We start from the raw sequence: 12,850 nt of genomic DNA, 5'->3' as shown, positions 1-12,850 counted from the left end.
ACCGCCTCTGCTTGGTTCATTGGAACACTTATTCTATTTTATAGTATGAAGTGTTTCCCGACTGTAGAATCACAATAAAGCCAAATGAGGTTTAAATTAAATTTGCTGTAGGGCCGGCCCAGTGGCTCACTCGGGAGAGTGCGGTGCTGATGGCACCAAGGCCCCGGGTTCGGATCCCATATAGGGATGGCCGGTTCGCTCACTGGCTGAGTGTGGTGCTGACAACACCAAGTCAAGGGTTAAGATCCCCTTACCGGTCATCTTTTAAAAAAATATATATATATATATAGGTTTCAAAGGCCACCCCCTAGAGATTCTCATTTGAGAGGTCTGGGAGGGGTGCAGACAGCTGCATAGAAGGAGTACCCAGCTGATTCTACACACACACTCGGGCTGTGTAGACCATGCAGGAAGGGCTGCTGGAGTCTGAGGTTAAGAGTCAGGTGGCTCCAGATCCCCAGGAGCCATTCAGGTGAATGTGACTGACTTCCCCTTTAAGAGACTGACTACTTACACCCTTTAAGATCCTCAGTGAATCTTGACAAACCAACATCAATATTAACAGAAACTTCAACCACACAGAATAAACTAACAGCTTGAAATGTGAGCACTCTTATTGTACATTCAGAAAAGCATGTTTCTGTCACTTCTCTATAGTTTTTGCTTTGCGAGCAGGGCTGGCTTTTCCTCCCTAAGTATGCTACTGTGTACTGAGTGGCTGCTTAATTTTGGCAAGTTGTTTTATTTAGACTCTTAATACTGTGGTCCAGCAGTATTAGCATCACTTTGGAATTTGTTAAAAGTGCGAGATCTGAGGCCCCATCCCAGACTTGCTGAATCAGAATCTTCTTATTAACAGGATCCTAGAGCAATTCATATGCAAATCAAAGTTTGCAAAGCACCGATCTAGACAGCAATGGGACTGAGAAAAAGCTAAACATACCAAGTCCAATGGGTAATTAAGGCATCGCCAAACATGTCCTAGTTCTTGGTGAGTTCCCCTCTGAGCCTGTTTTCTCATGTGTAAAAATGTTTAATGAGATAGCGTAATATAAAGTGCTTAGCAGTGCCTGGAACATAGTAAGTACTTAATAAAAGACAGGATTTGTTTCTAGAAGGTTCATTAGTTTGAAGGAACTAACTCATCTATGTTCCTCAAATAAAAGAGGCTTTATGGTAAAAGTGCAAGTCCATGGGACCTCAGAAAAGCCAAGCAATCAAGCCCAAGCCAGAGCAGGAACCATAGTAGAGGCAGGTCACCGACAAGCAAGAGCTTGAGGACCCTCATCTCAGGCCTGGGCTGAGGGCCAGGCTCTGGGCCCGCCCTCCTGGCACTGCTACCCCTCCTTCTTGCCCTCTCCTGTGCATCTTTGTTCTCTAACTCAGAGCTGTGTCTTATGTGCAGGGCAACTTGGGCCTGCCACACTCTCTCACGTGAACAGTCCTTCGTGGATTCCCTCCAAGCATCATCCACGCCTGCTCCTGCTCAGCGCCCCTCATTCTCTCAGTGTTAGCCGGCTCACATTCCTCAGGAAGGGAACCCAATTGCCCCATTCCATCTTTTCGTGGTAAAGCATGGCCCAGGCTCATTGCTCACTCTCTAAATTTCTGCTTCCTCGTCTATAAAGCTAGTATTATAGTACCTGCTTTAAAGGTTTTGTTGAGTTGAAAGGGTTAACATATATAAGGCATTAGCATGGTGCTAAGAAGTCAATAAAGGAAGCTGTTGTTTCCTAGTAGGGCACAGATGAGAGAACTCTGCCTGGTAGACAAAGGGGCTCAGAGGCCTGAAGAGCTGAGTAGACGCGTAGGGACATCGTGGGACCTCCAGGGGTGGCAGGAAACCCCAGCAACTGTAGCTCCTAGAGAAAGTGGATAGGTGTGAAGAACACGCATCTCATTGAGGGAATGAAGCAGGTCTCACCGCTTCAGGTTTCCCCAGAAGGTGGACTGGATCCATCTTTCTGTTAAATTCATGTGCGTCCCCAGGAAACACTGGAGGCCGTTCCTTCTCGGGGCCTTCCTCTGCACCATCTTTGGAAGGCAACACCCTCTCTCCAGCGCCCACAGCCTCTCCTGCTGGCTTCCCCTTCACTGTCAGGGGCCTCCCGCCTGAATCCAGAAAAGCCCAATGTGTTGTTCCCTCAAGGAAGTGTCCCTGCTCCTGTCACTAAATCTTCCCCATTCTGTCTCTACATTTCTTCGTACAAGTGTCTCTTTCTCTCTCAAAATTTCGCCCCTGGCCCCTCGCAGCCACTTCATCACACGAATATCTCCAGTGGTCAAAGAGATTATTGTGCACTGACTCCTCCAGGCACTCACAGAAGCCCAGCTCCTCGGTCATGTCCTAATGTCCCTGTTTAAAATCCTCGTGGGCCCCCACTGCCCTCAAGAGAACACACAAACTCCCGGCACAGCTGACTGGGCACTTGATGACTGAGCTCTGCTTTCTCCCTGGGGGTGGCTGGCTTCATTTCTGACCTCTTGATTCTTTTACACCCTCTATCAGAGGAACGGGCTTAGGAGCCCACTTCTTTTTGTAGGTTATACTGGATGTTCTGTCTCATAACCTTTTTCAGCCTCTGATATCTCCTTAGGATCTCAGCCAAACCTTCCACTTAAATTTCTGTTATATTTGCAGGTTCACAAGCTAAGCCTGCTGGGGCCAAATATTTTGGAGTTGAGAATTGGTCGGATTTTAGAAAGGTGCCTCTGTGTTGTGTAGCATGCTCAGCGGGGTCTGGGCCGATACCCCATGACCAAATATATACATATTTATGCAGTCAGACATATTAATAGTCATACAAAGCAGGTTGAATAAAAACTTCAAATGGCCAGTTTAGTTCAGATTTTACTGTCAAATGAATTAACAAAAAGTTAGGGGTTTCAGTTTTTGGGATGTGGGAATGGCTGATAAGGGATGTACACCTGAGCTATTAGCAACTTGTACCGTTCACCTGGTTCTTAGCATAGATTGTTTGGTGGCCTGTCGGGGATCGGTAAATTCTTACATAGCTATTTAATCTTCTGCATATCTCTCTGGCCTCCCTAATAAGATGAAGAAGCCCTTCCGTGGGCAGGGGCTGTATGTCCCCAACCCCACCATCTCCTTTCCTCCACAAAGGGCTCTCATACCTTTCTTCTAGAAGCAAAGCTAGGGCCTCACCTTAAACCGCAGTAGTTACACATACGCAAATAGTTCTCTTGAAGGTTCTTACCTATGTGAGTTTCCTACGGCTGCTGTAACTAATGACCACAGGCCAGGGGGTTTAAAACAACAGAAATTTGTTCTCTCACCATTCTGGAGTCCACAGGTCTGAAATCACTATCACTGGGCTGAAATCAAGTCGTCAGCAGGGCCATGCTCCCTCTGGAGGCTCTGGGGGAGAATCTGTCCCTTGCCACTTCTGGCTTCTGTGGGGCTGTCAGCATCTGCTGGCTACAGCCACATCACTCTGGTGTCTGCCCCGGTCTCCTCGTCACTTTCTCCTCCATGTGTGGGGTCAAAACTCCCTCTTAGAAAGACACATATGATTGCATTTAGGGCCCACCCAGCTAATCCAGAAAAATCTCCCCATCTCAAGATCCTTAACTTAATCACATCTGCAAAGACCCTTTTAGCCTTTACAGTTGTCAGGGATTAGAATCTGACATCTTTGGTGGCCATTTTTCAGGCTACCACATACCAGAATGTGGTATCATCCCCTGAAAACATTCTTGGACTTAACCTCCTTTACGGATAATTATGAACTAAGTCCAGCTTTGTCACTGAGCAGGGTGGAGACTGTGACTGTGGGAAATTTTTTTTTTTTTTTTTATGGTTTTCATTAGGACAAAGTAACACTATAAAGGAAAGTACACATTGATTTATCACAAAAGGAGCACCTGGGCAAACACTACCAGGTCAAGAAAGAGAGTGTCGTCAGTCCCCCCACCCCCCGCCCGCGCACTTCGGGCCCTCTCAGTTACCCCCTCTTTCTCCCAAAGGTAAGCACGACAGGACTTTTAAGGCAGCCACTCCCCTGCTTTTTATCATCTTACTGCCTAAGCCCACATCCCTAAGCACTGTGGTTCTGTTTTGCTATTGTTTTTGAACTTTATATAAATGGAATCATACAGAATGTCTTTTTTGTCTGTTTCTTTCCCTCAATATTAAGTTCATGAGTTTCATCTGTATTATTGCATGTAGCTGTAATTTATTCTTTTGCATAACTTGTGTGACATTATGATATACTCGTATACATATTGGTTTTTGTCCAGAGTTCCTGGCTCCCCGAGCCTGGACTCTGATCTTCCCCCACCTGTCTGTCTTGGAGCTGAACATATAGAAACTCTCTGGCCTACTTGTCTGATTGTAGATCGTAAGGCCCCCATCTCAGGAGGGCCCTGCCCCATGCTCAGGAGGAAGGAACGCTGCACAGAGAGGACGAGAGGAATCTGAATAAACAGGCCTTGCTGGGTTTCCCACTCAGTTTATTAGTGTTAGATTACACCCCTTTTGTGCACTTACATTTCTACACAGTTGTCCATGCTTCAATCATGCCTCCATGGTGAAGTTTCCATTAAAACCCAAAAGGAAGGCTGGCCGGTTAGCTCAGCTGGTGAGAGTCTGTTGTTGATAACAGCAAGGTCGCAGGTTCAGATCCCCATACTGGCCAGCTGTTAAAAAAAAAAAAAAAAAAAGGACAGGGTTTGGAGAGCTTCCCGATAGCTGCACATGAGGAGGTTCCTGGAGAGTAATGCTCCTGGGAAGGCTCCGTGCCCCTTCACCCACACCTCGCCCGATGCCTCTCTTCACCTGTATTCTTTATAATAAACCAGTAAACACAAGTGTTCCCTGAGTTCTGTGAGCCACTGTAGCAAATTAATTGAACCCGAAGAGGGGGTTGTGGGAAGCAGGTCAGTCAGAAGCACAGGTAAAACAACCGGGGGCTTGCAATTGGCATGTGGAGTGGGGGCAGTCTTGTGGGACTGAGCCCTCAACCTCTGGGATCTGACTCTGTCTCCAGGTGGATAGTGTTAGAATTGAACAGAATTGAACCAGCTGGTGTCTGATGCAGAACTTCTTGGTGTGTGCGGAGAAACCCACACACATGTGGTTAGAGAAGTCTTCTGTGTTGATTGTTGCTTAGTAAGAGAAAAACACTTTAGGGCCGGCCCGTGGCTAGTTGGGAGAGCGTGGTGCTGACACCACCAAGTCAAGGGTTAAGATCCCCTTACTAATCATCTTTTTTCAAAAAAAAAAAAAGAGAGAGAGAGAAATACTTTGGTTTGTTTATTCCTGTATTCTCAATTTGTATAATATTCATTTGCATGTTCTGTTGGTGATGGGCATTTGAGTTGTTTCTAGTTTGGAGCAATTAGGAAAATTGCTGCTCTGAACATTCTGGTATATGTTTAGTGATGCCCATTAGCAAGCATGTCTATTGGGTAATACCCGGGAGCAGAATTGCATGGCCATGCAGCTCCAGATGATCTCAAGCCACTTGCCAAAGTGTTTGTTCTGCTCTGTGTTCCCACCAGCAGTGTGTGTGAGCTCCATCTGTTCTACATCCTCACCAACACTTGATATTATCCGTCCTTTTAATTTCATCCATCCTGATGTGTGTCATGATAGCACTAGTGGTTTTCATTTGCATTTCCCTGTTTATCCTTGAGGTCGAGCACCTTTTCATACGTGTGTTAGCTATTTGGATATCCTCTGTTGTGAGGTGCTTTTCAAGTCTCACACCCATTTTTCTGTTCGTTGTTTGTCTTTTTCTTATCACTAGGAGTAGCTTATGTCTTCTGGAAATGAGTCAGTGTCAGTTCAGGTCCTCCAGGAAGCAGATGTCAGGACAGGATGAGACAGACATGCAAGAGACTTATTGGGAAAATGGCTGTGAGGGATAGAGGGGAAGCAGCAGAAGGCAGGAGAGTCCTCTCTGAGATGTAGACCTGCCTCAGAAAGGAGAGAAGGGAGGAAGGAGGATTGGGCAGGAAGGAAGAGTCTCAGGCTGTGCATAGTTCTAAAAAGTTCCTTTCAGGCAATAGGGTGCTCTGGAGCCAAAGTTGCCTGACAGATGAATGGAATCTTGCATCCTGCAGGCATGGATGGCTGTGCAGCTAGGGTGCTATGCCAGCCAGCGTGGTGGTGGATCTGGGGGTGGCAGCTGGGCTGTCTGTCATTTTTACCCTCTGCATTAGGTTCTCTTTAAGGAGATCTCAACTCTTGGTCAATAATATGTGTTGCAAACACCATCTGCTCTGTTGATGACATTTTTCCTTTCTTGATGGTGTATTTTGATGAATAGACATTGTTAATTTTAATATATTTCAACCCAGCAAACTTTTTCCTTAATGATGATTATTTTCTGGGTCCTATTTAGGAAATATTTCTCTAAAGTTATCAAGATTTTATATTATCTATTCAAGCTTTATTTATAAATACTTATAGCTATTATTATGACACCTTTTACATTTACATTGGCAATCTACCTGGAATTGATTTTGGTGTGTGGTGAGAGGTATGGGTCAAAAATTCATAATTTTTCATATAAGGGGTTGGCCAGTTAGCACAGTTGGTTAGAGGGTGGTGCTGATAACACCAAGGTCCAGAATTTGATCCCTGTACCAGCCAGCTGCCAAAAAAAAAGATCCAATTGTCCCAGTACTATTTACTAAAAAGGCAATCTTTTCCGCTGCTCTGTGATGCCATCTTTCTGTAAAGTGTACACATATTCATAATTTTGTTTCTGAGCTTTTTATTCTATTCCATTGATCTATTTCATGCATTTTCTTGAGGAGTGGAAAAATATTACAATGGTTTGTGGCCCTCCAAAGGGCCAGATATGGTAGATCTGTGCTATTAAATTTTCATAGGACCTGTACACAAATGTTCATAGCAGCCCTAATTGTAATAGCCAAAAACTAGAATCAACCCAGTGTCCTTCAGGTGCTGGATGGTTAAACAAACTGTGGTACGTCCACATCATGGAAACTACTCAGCAGCAAAAACTACTGCTGAGACACTGAAAATGAGCCGCTGATACACGTACAACAACTTGGATGAATCTCAGGGAAGTTAGATTAAATGAAAAAAGCCAGTCTCAAAAGGCTACATATTGTATGATTGCATTCCTGCAACACTCATGAAAGAGATTAGTTACCAGGGGCTGGGGGTTAGGGAGGTGAGGGGTTATGAAGGAACCGCACGACGGTGTTCTTTGTGTTGAAGGAACTGCTCTGTATGTTGACTGTGGTGGTGGTTATAGCAATCTACACATGTGATAAAATTGCGTACAATTATACACACACAGGGCTGGCTGGTTAGCTTGGTTGGTTACAGCATGGTGCTGATAACACCAAGGTCAAGGGTTCTATCCCTGTACTGGCCAGTGGCCAAAAAAAAAAAAATTATACACACACACACAAATGACTGCATGTGACACGCTTTCATTTCATGACAATAAATGTGAATAGTCTGTGGATTGTACCAATGTTAATTTCCTGGTATTGGTATTGTGCTATAGTTATGCAAGATGGTACACGGGACCTGTGTGTGTGTGTGTGTGTGTGTGTGTGTGTGCGCGTTGTGTGTATCAACTTCCTGTGTATCTATAATTGTTTCAAAATAAAAAGTTTAAAATTTTTTCATGATAGAAGGAATAACTAGGGTGAAAAATGTCTAAAAAGGCTCCTATGAGGACCCTAATAAAAAAAAGGTTGAGAAACACTGGTCTAGCTTGTCTTCGTTGCTGCAGTTTTGTAATAAATCTTGATGTCTGGTAGAACAAATCCTGTGGGAAAGTAATTTTTCCTTGAAATTCCTGCCTCAGAGAAATCAAAGTCAAATGACTTGATGATTGCAGGGACTGATATGGAGAGCAGAAGGGACAGAGACCTTCTCCTGCCATCAATCCCAGGCCACGCCTGCAAAACCCCTCGTCGAACTTTCTGGGGTAACTGGAAATGTTCTATAAAGTAAGAGGGGTGGTCACAGAAGTGTATTCATTTGTCAAAACTCATTGAACTTTATACTTAAAGTCTGTGTGTTTTATTGTGTGCAAATTATAGCTTAAAAAAAAAAAGAAACTTCATTATGCCTCCATAATCCAACAATGGATTGTTGGATGGGGGCCCCCATCTCACAGTGTCCAACACTTCGTAGTTTGAGGGGAAAAGAGGAGCAAGACTTGAAGGAAGCAGAAGAAAGGCCGAGAGAGACTGTCACAGTCTGCACTTGTCAGACGTGGAAGGGAGGGATACCAGGGCTGCCAGCCCATCACAGACACACACGCCCGCCTCGTGCGTGCACTGCTCCAAGCCCTTACACAACAGTAAATGAAGGGTGCGGCTCTGTTTCTATTCATCAGTGCTTTCATTTTTGGTAAATTTGCCGTCAGTTACTATTTGTGAACGAATGCACACATGCCCGTTGCTCAACTAGAGTGTTCTTTTTAAAGCTCATTTTGAAAAACCCAGAATCGGCTCCTCAATGGAATATGTGTTTATCTTCCACTTCCAGGAAACAAATCTGACATGTGGGAAAAGCGGCATGTCCTGTTTGAGGACGCCTGCACTCTGGCTGAGAAATACGGCCTCCTGGCGGTTTTGGAGACATCTGCCAAGGAATCCAGGAACATCGACGAGGTCTTTGTGCTGATGGCCAGGGAGCTGATGGCCCGCAACAGCCTGCACCTGTATGGGGACGGCGCCCTGAGCGGCCTGTCCCTGGATTCCAGCCCCATTCTGGTGGCCCCGGGGCCAGGTGAGAAGACGCCCTGCAGTTGCTGAATCTGCTCGCAAGGCCAGTCGTGCCCACCAAAAGGCTGTCTCTGAAACCAAAGGTGGCTGATGATGCCTGAGTGGTATTTGAGACCCTAGTGCAGACTTGCTGCTCTTGCTTGGATACACACCGCAAACCACAGCCCTGACTCTGAGGAAGGGCCACACCACTGTTTTCCTCGATTCCTGGTGAAACCAGGACCCAGGCATGGGGGCAGGAGGACGTGGCATGCTCCTTTTCTCCTTTCTCTCCTTATTCTGTCCCCCATGCGTCAACTCCTTTCTACTGAATGTTGCTTCTAGCTTGAGGAGGAGGGTAGTGAAGGAAAGAAGGGAAGAGGAACATCAAGAGAGGGAAGAGGATGTTTGGAACATTCTGGAGCAGTTTGAAACAGCCCAGGTAGGGAGGATGAGAGACTAGAAGGCTATTATTTTGTTTCCTGATATTCAAACCTCAGGGCTTCAGTTTGGGGAGCAAAGCCTTTTGATATAAACACCAGAAATACCGTTTTGCCAAATGGTTAGGATGGGACTGGAGCTCACTTTATCCTAGTTGGGCTGATCTGATCACCCTCTGGGATGTGGGAGATGCCTGCTTTTTCTTTCTAAAACACCACATTATCTGCTATCGTTTTCAAATTGAAATTAAATAAGCTGGCCAGTTAGCTCACTTGGGAGAGCACAGAGCTGGTAACACCAAGATCAAGGATTCAGAACCCCTTACCAGCCAGCTGCAAAGAAGAAAAAAAAAAAGGCTTATAGATGAGTATCAAACCAATACTATATTGCCCTTCCACTGAGATGTGGCCAGAGGCCAGCTGGTGCCTGCTGGGGCAAAGTAGCCCCAACTTTCAGAACTGAAAACATAGGAGGAGGCTAGGAAGTCATGGTCAGCAGATGCCAGGAGCTCCTCATCTTGGGGACTGCGTCAAGGGACTTCAGGGCAGGTAGCAGGACACATGGAGGGAGCGCCTCTTGGCCATGGTGTCTGAGCCCACAGGGGCAGAGGACGTTCACCTGACAGAGACTTCAGGAAGGGGAACACTGCTAATGGCTGCAGCCATCATTTCCTGAGCTTCATCTAGCAGTCAGGAGGCCTGTGGGGGATGAATAATCCCCTTCTGTGCTGGCTGCAGTGGAGAAGAGATGCCCCCTGACTGCTTTCTGCTGCTCTGCTCCCCCCTGACACCCTGGGACTTCTGGCTGTCCTGTCACCCCACAGTCGCTCTTGGTCACCCCTTTTCCCTGCTCCAATCTCGGCCTCCCAGGCTGGTATTTCAGGGCACCACACCCCCCCCCCGCCAAACGCGGCCCAGAGAGGAAGTCCGCCTTTAAGGCTGCCTCCCTTCTGCCCTCTGTCGGGCTGGTTTTCCCTTGGTTCCCAGAGACATCACGTGGTCCCTAAGGAGTCCTTAGGTAGGAGCCAAAATCTGAATTCTGACTTCAGGATCCATCCACAACCAAAGCACCCCTGGAGAGGAAGGGCAGCGCTGGAGAGCTGCGGGGACAGGGGTCTCCTCCCAGTGTGGCCTCCCACAGCAGGAAGCGCTTTTCGTTTTGCTCATTTAAGATCCATTTTAGAAACGTCTTGTCTTGCAAGAATCTTCATTCCTCATTGATTAGCTTTATTACTAAGGAGTACATCAACCAGTGTATTTGGTGTGTGTCCCCATCCCAGGATGCCAGGTCAGGACCAGACACTGACCAGAGCGAATGGCCCACCGAGCTTCCCTTTGGTGACCAACCTCTCTCGTTATGGGGAGCAGCCTCCCCATCTGTCCTGCTTCTCCTCCACCCCAGGAGGAGACCTGAAACCATAGGTCAGTGACAGCCTGGAGTACTAGTCTTCCCTGAGGCATTGGTCTTTGAATGGGAATCAGAGACACAAACCTAAAGAGATTAAGCTCTAGCCTTAGGACTTCAGCCCACCGGAAGAGAAAGGTACCTGGGGAGAAGGCAGTCTTACGGGAACCCCTGGAATCACCCAGTTGGATGGCTGTCCTTTCAGTGTGGGACATTCCCACTGGGAGACTGCTTTCATATCTACAGGTATTCCCCACCCCCCTGGCAGCTGGCTGGCACAGGGATCCGAGCCCTTGACCTTGGTGTTATCAGCACCACGCTCTACCAACTGAGCCGACCTGCTAGCCCAGGGGAAGCTCTTTGAGACAAGCTGCCAAACCTTCGCTTCTGAGCTAAACTTAGGAATTTGCGTTAAAGTTCTGTGAGTTACCTCAGCATTATCTACTGGTACTTCCTCACAACACCAAATTATCTCCACCCGTGAACTTCCAGTAAAAAGACCGGCTGCCTAAGTCTCTCGCCAGTACAGAGGCCCCCTACGCTCAGGTGCATACAGTTGGCCACCTCACCTGTTTCTTCAGTCCACATGCCACGGGTCCCAGCAGCTCCATTATGGGCTCCCTGGGCAGCTGCAGCCCATGGAAGGCGGTGACAGTGACGCTGGGTGTGAGACCTCTGCTGCTGAGCACTGTGTCCTGGGGCAAGCCGCAGGCCTCTCTGAACTCAGTTGGCTTGTGTGTAAGACACAGGGGCCCGACTGAACTCCTGTGAGGAGCAAGAGAGGGAAAGGCTGTGGAAATGCTTCGACAGTATAAAAGTATGCAAAGTCAATATGAAATCACTGTCGTCACGATTATTCATCAGACACAAGGGAAGGGGGTGATATGGGTGAATGTTTGTCCCTCCAGAGCTCGGTGGAAGATTGATTCTCAATGTGGCCGTGTTGAAAGGTGGTGACTGGATGGTGAGGGCCCTGCACTCATGAATGGATTAATCCAGTCACAGGTTCGTGGATTAATGGGATATCATGAGTGTGAACTGGTGACGTTATAAGGAGAGCGAGTGAGCACGTTAAGTGAGCGCTCTCACCTGGCCCTGGTTACGTGGCCCTTTGTCACCACGGGACTCTACCGAGTTCCCACCAGGAAGAAGCCCTCACCAGATGTGCCCCCTGCACCTTGGACTCACCAGCCTCCAAAACTGTAGAAAATAAGTTCTGTTTTCTTATAAATTATCCAGTTTCAGGTATTTTGTTATCAACAACAGAAAACGGACTAATACAGGGGCCGGCCCGTGGCTCACTTGGGAGAGTGTGGTGCTAATGACACCAAGGCCACGGGTTCGGATACTATATAGGGATGGCCGGTTAGCTCACTTGGGAGAGCGTGGTGCTGACAACACCAAGTCAAGGGTTAGGATCCCCTTACCAGTCATCTTTAAAAAAAAAAAAAAAAAAACGAAAAAGAAAACTTCAGCACAGAACATCTTCCTACATTTCTTGACAAACCCATTGACCAAGATGTAATCTTCAAAAACTCTCCCTCTTTAGAGACTCCTACCTTATGCCATTTAAATATTCTTACATTTCTCCCCTTTTAAAAACAAAACAACAAAAACACCCTCCCTGGATGCCACAGTCCCCCCTAACTACATCCTCTCTCTCCTCCCCGCTACACCAAACCTCTTGGAAGACTGTTCTAGACTTTCTGTTCCTCAATTCAGTTTCTTCCTAACCCACTACAAACTGGTTTTCTTTTTCCTCTAAAATTCTTCTCAACAAAATCTCCAACCTCCTGGAAATCCAGTGTTTTACCTTTTAGTCTTTACCCGTCTATGGACAGCATTTGGCATTGCTGACTGTTGCCTCCATCTCGAAGTGATTCTTCCTTGACTTCCCCGCTTGCCTCGGCTGTGCTCCCGCCCCGTGCCCGCCTCCCCTGCAGCTCCTCCCCGCGCCCGTCCTGCAGCTAGCGCACTAGCCGGTGTACCAGCTGCCCTGTGCTCCTCACAACTCTCTGGCCACCTTCCCATCCCACCCACTTTCCCCAGGGGTTCTCACAAACATTCCCTCCGCCTCAGTGACCATCTGGATGCTGACGACTCCCAAGTTTCCACACACAGCCCAGTTCTCTCCCTGTTGAGCTCCAGGCTCAGGTGGCCCCATCACTCATCCCTCCTCTCACCGCCATCATGCCTCCTGGTTCTATCCTTAGTCAAATATATCACCATCCACTCAGCAGTCTCCGTTGAAATCCCACTACCTGCCTTTGCTCCTATTACC

The 12,850-nt window shown here is 47.2% G+C and overlaps 1 protein-coding gene across 1 annotated transcript in view; it reads left to right on the top strand.

Annotated features, from left to right (window-relative positions):
• Positions 1-8,849, top strand: part of RAB19 (RAB19, member RAS oncogene family) — a 13,489-nt gene extending 4,640 nt beyond the window's left edge. The window contains exon 4 of the mRNA XM_008584751.1: positions 8,507-8,849. Within this exon, the coding sequence (XP_008582973.1) occupies positions 8,507-8,775 (269 nt within the window). The 3' untranslated portion in view covers positions 8,776-8,849. The remainder of the gene's footprint in view (positions 1-8,506) is intronic.
• Positions 8,850-12,850: the final 4,001 nt, after the last annotated feature.

This window comes from Galeopterus variegatus, unplaced genomic scaffold (assembly GCF_000696425.1).
Source record: "Galeopterus variegatus unplaced genomic scaffold, G_variegatus-3.0.2 Scaffold3364, whole genome shotgun sequence".
Lineage (NCBI taxonomy): Eukaryota > Metazoa > Chordata > Mammalia > Dermoptera > Cynocephalidae > Galeopterus > Galeopterus variegatus.
Note: the sequence above shows the minus strand (reverse complement) of the source record. Positions and strands in the feature narration are given on the sequence as shown.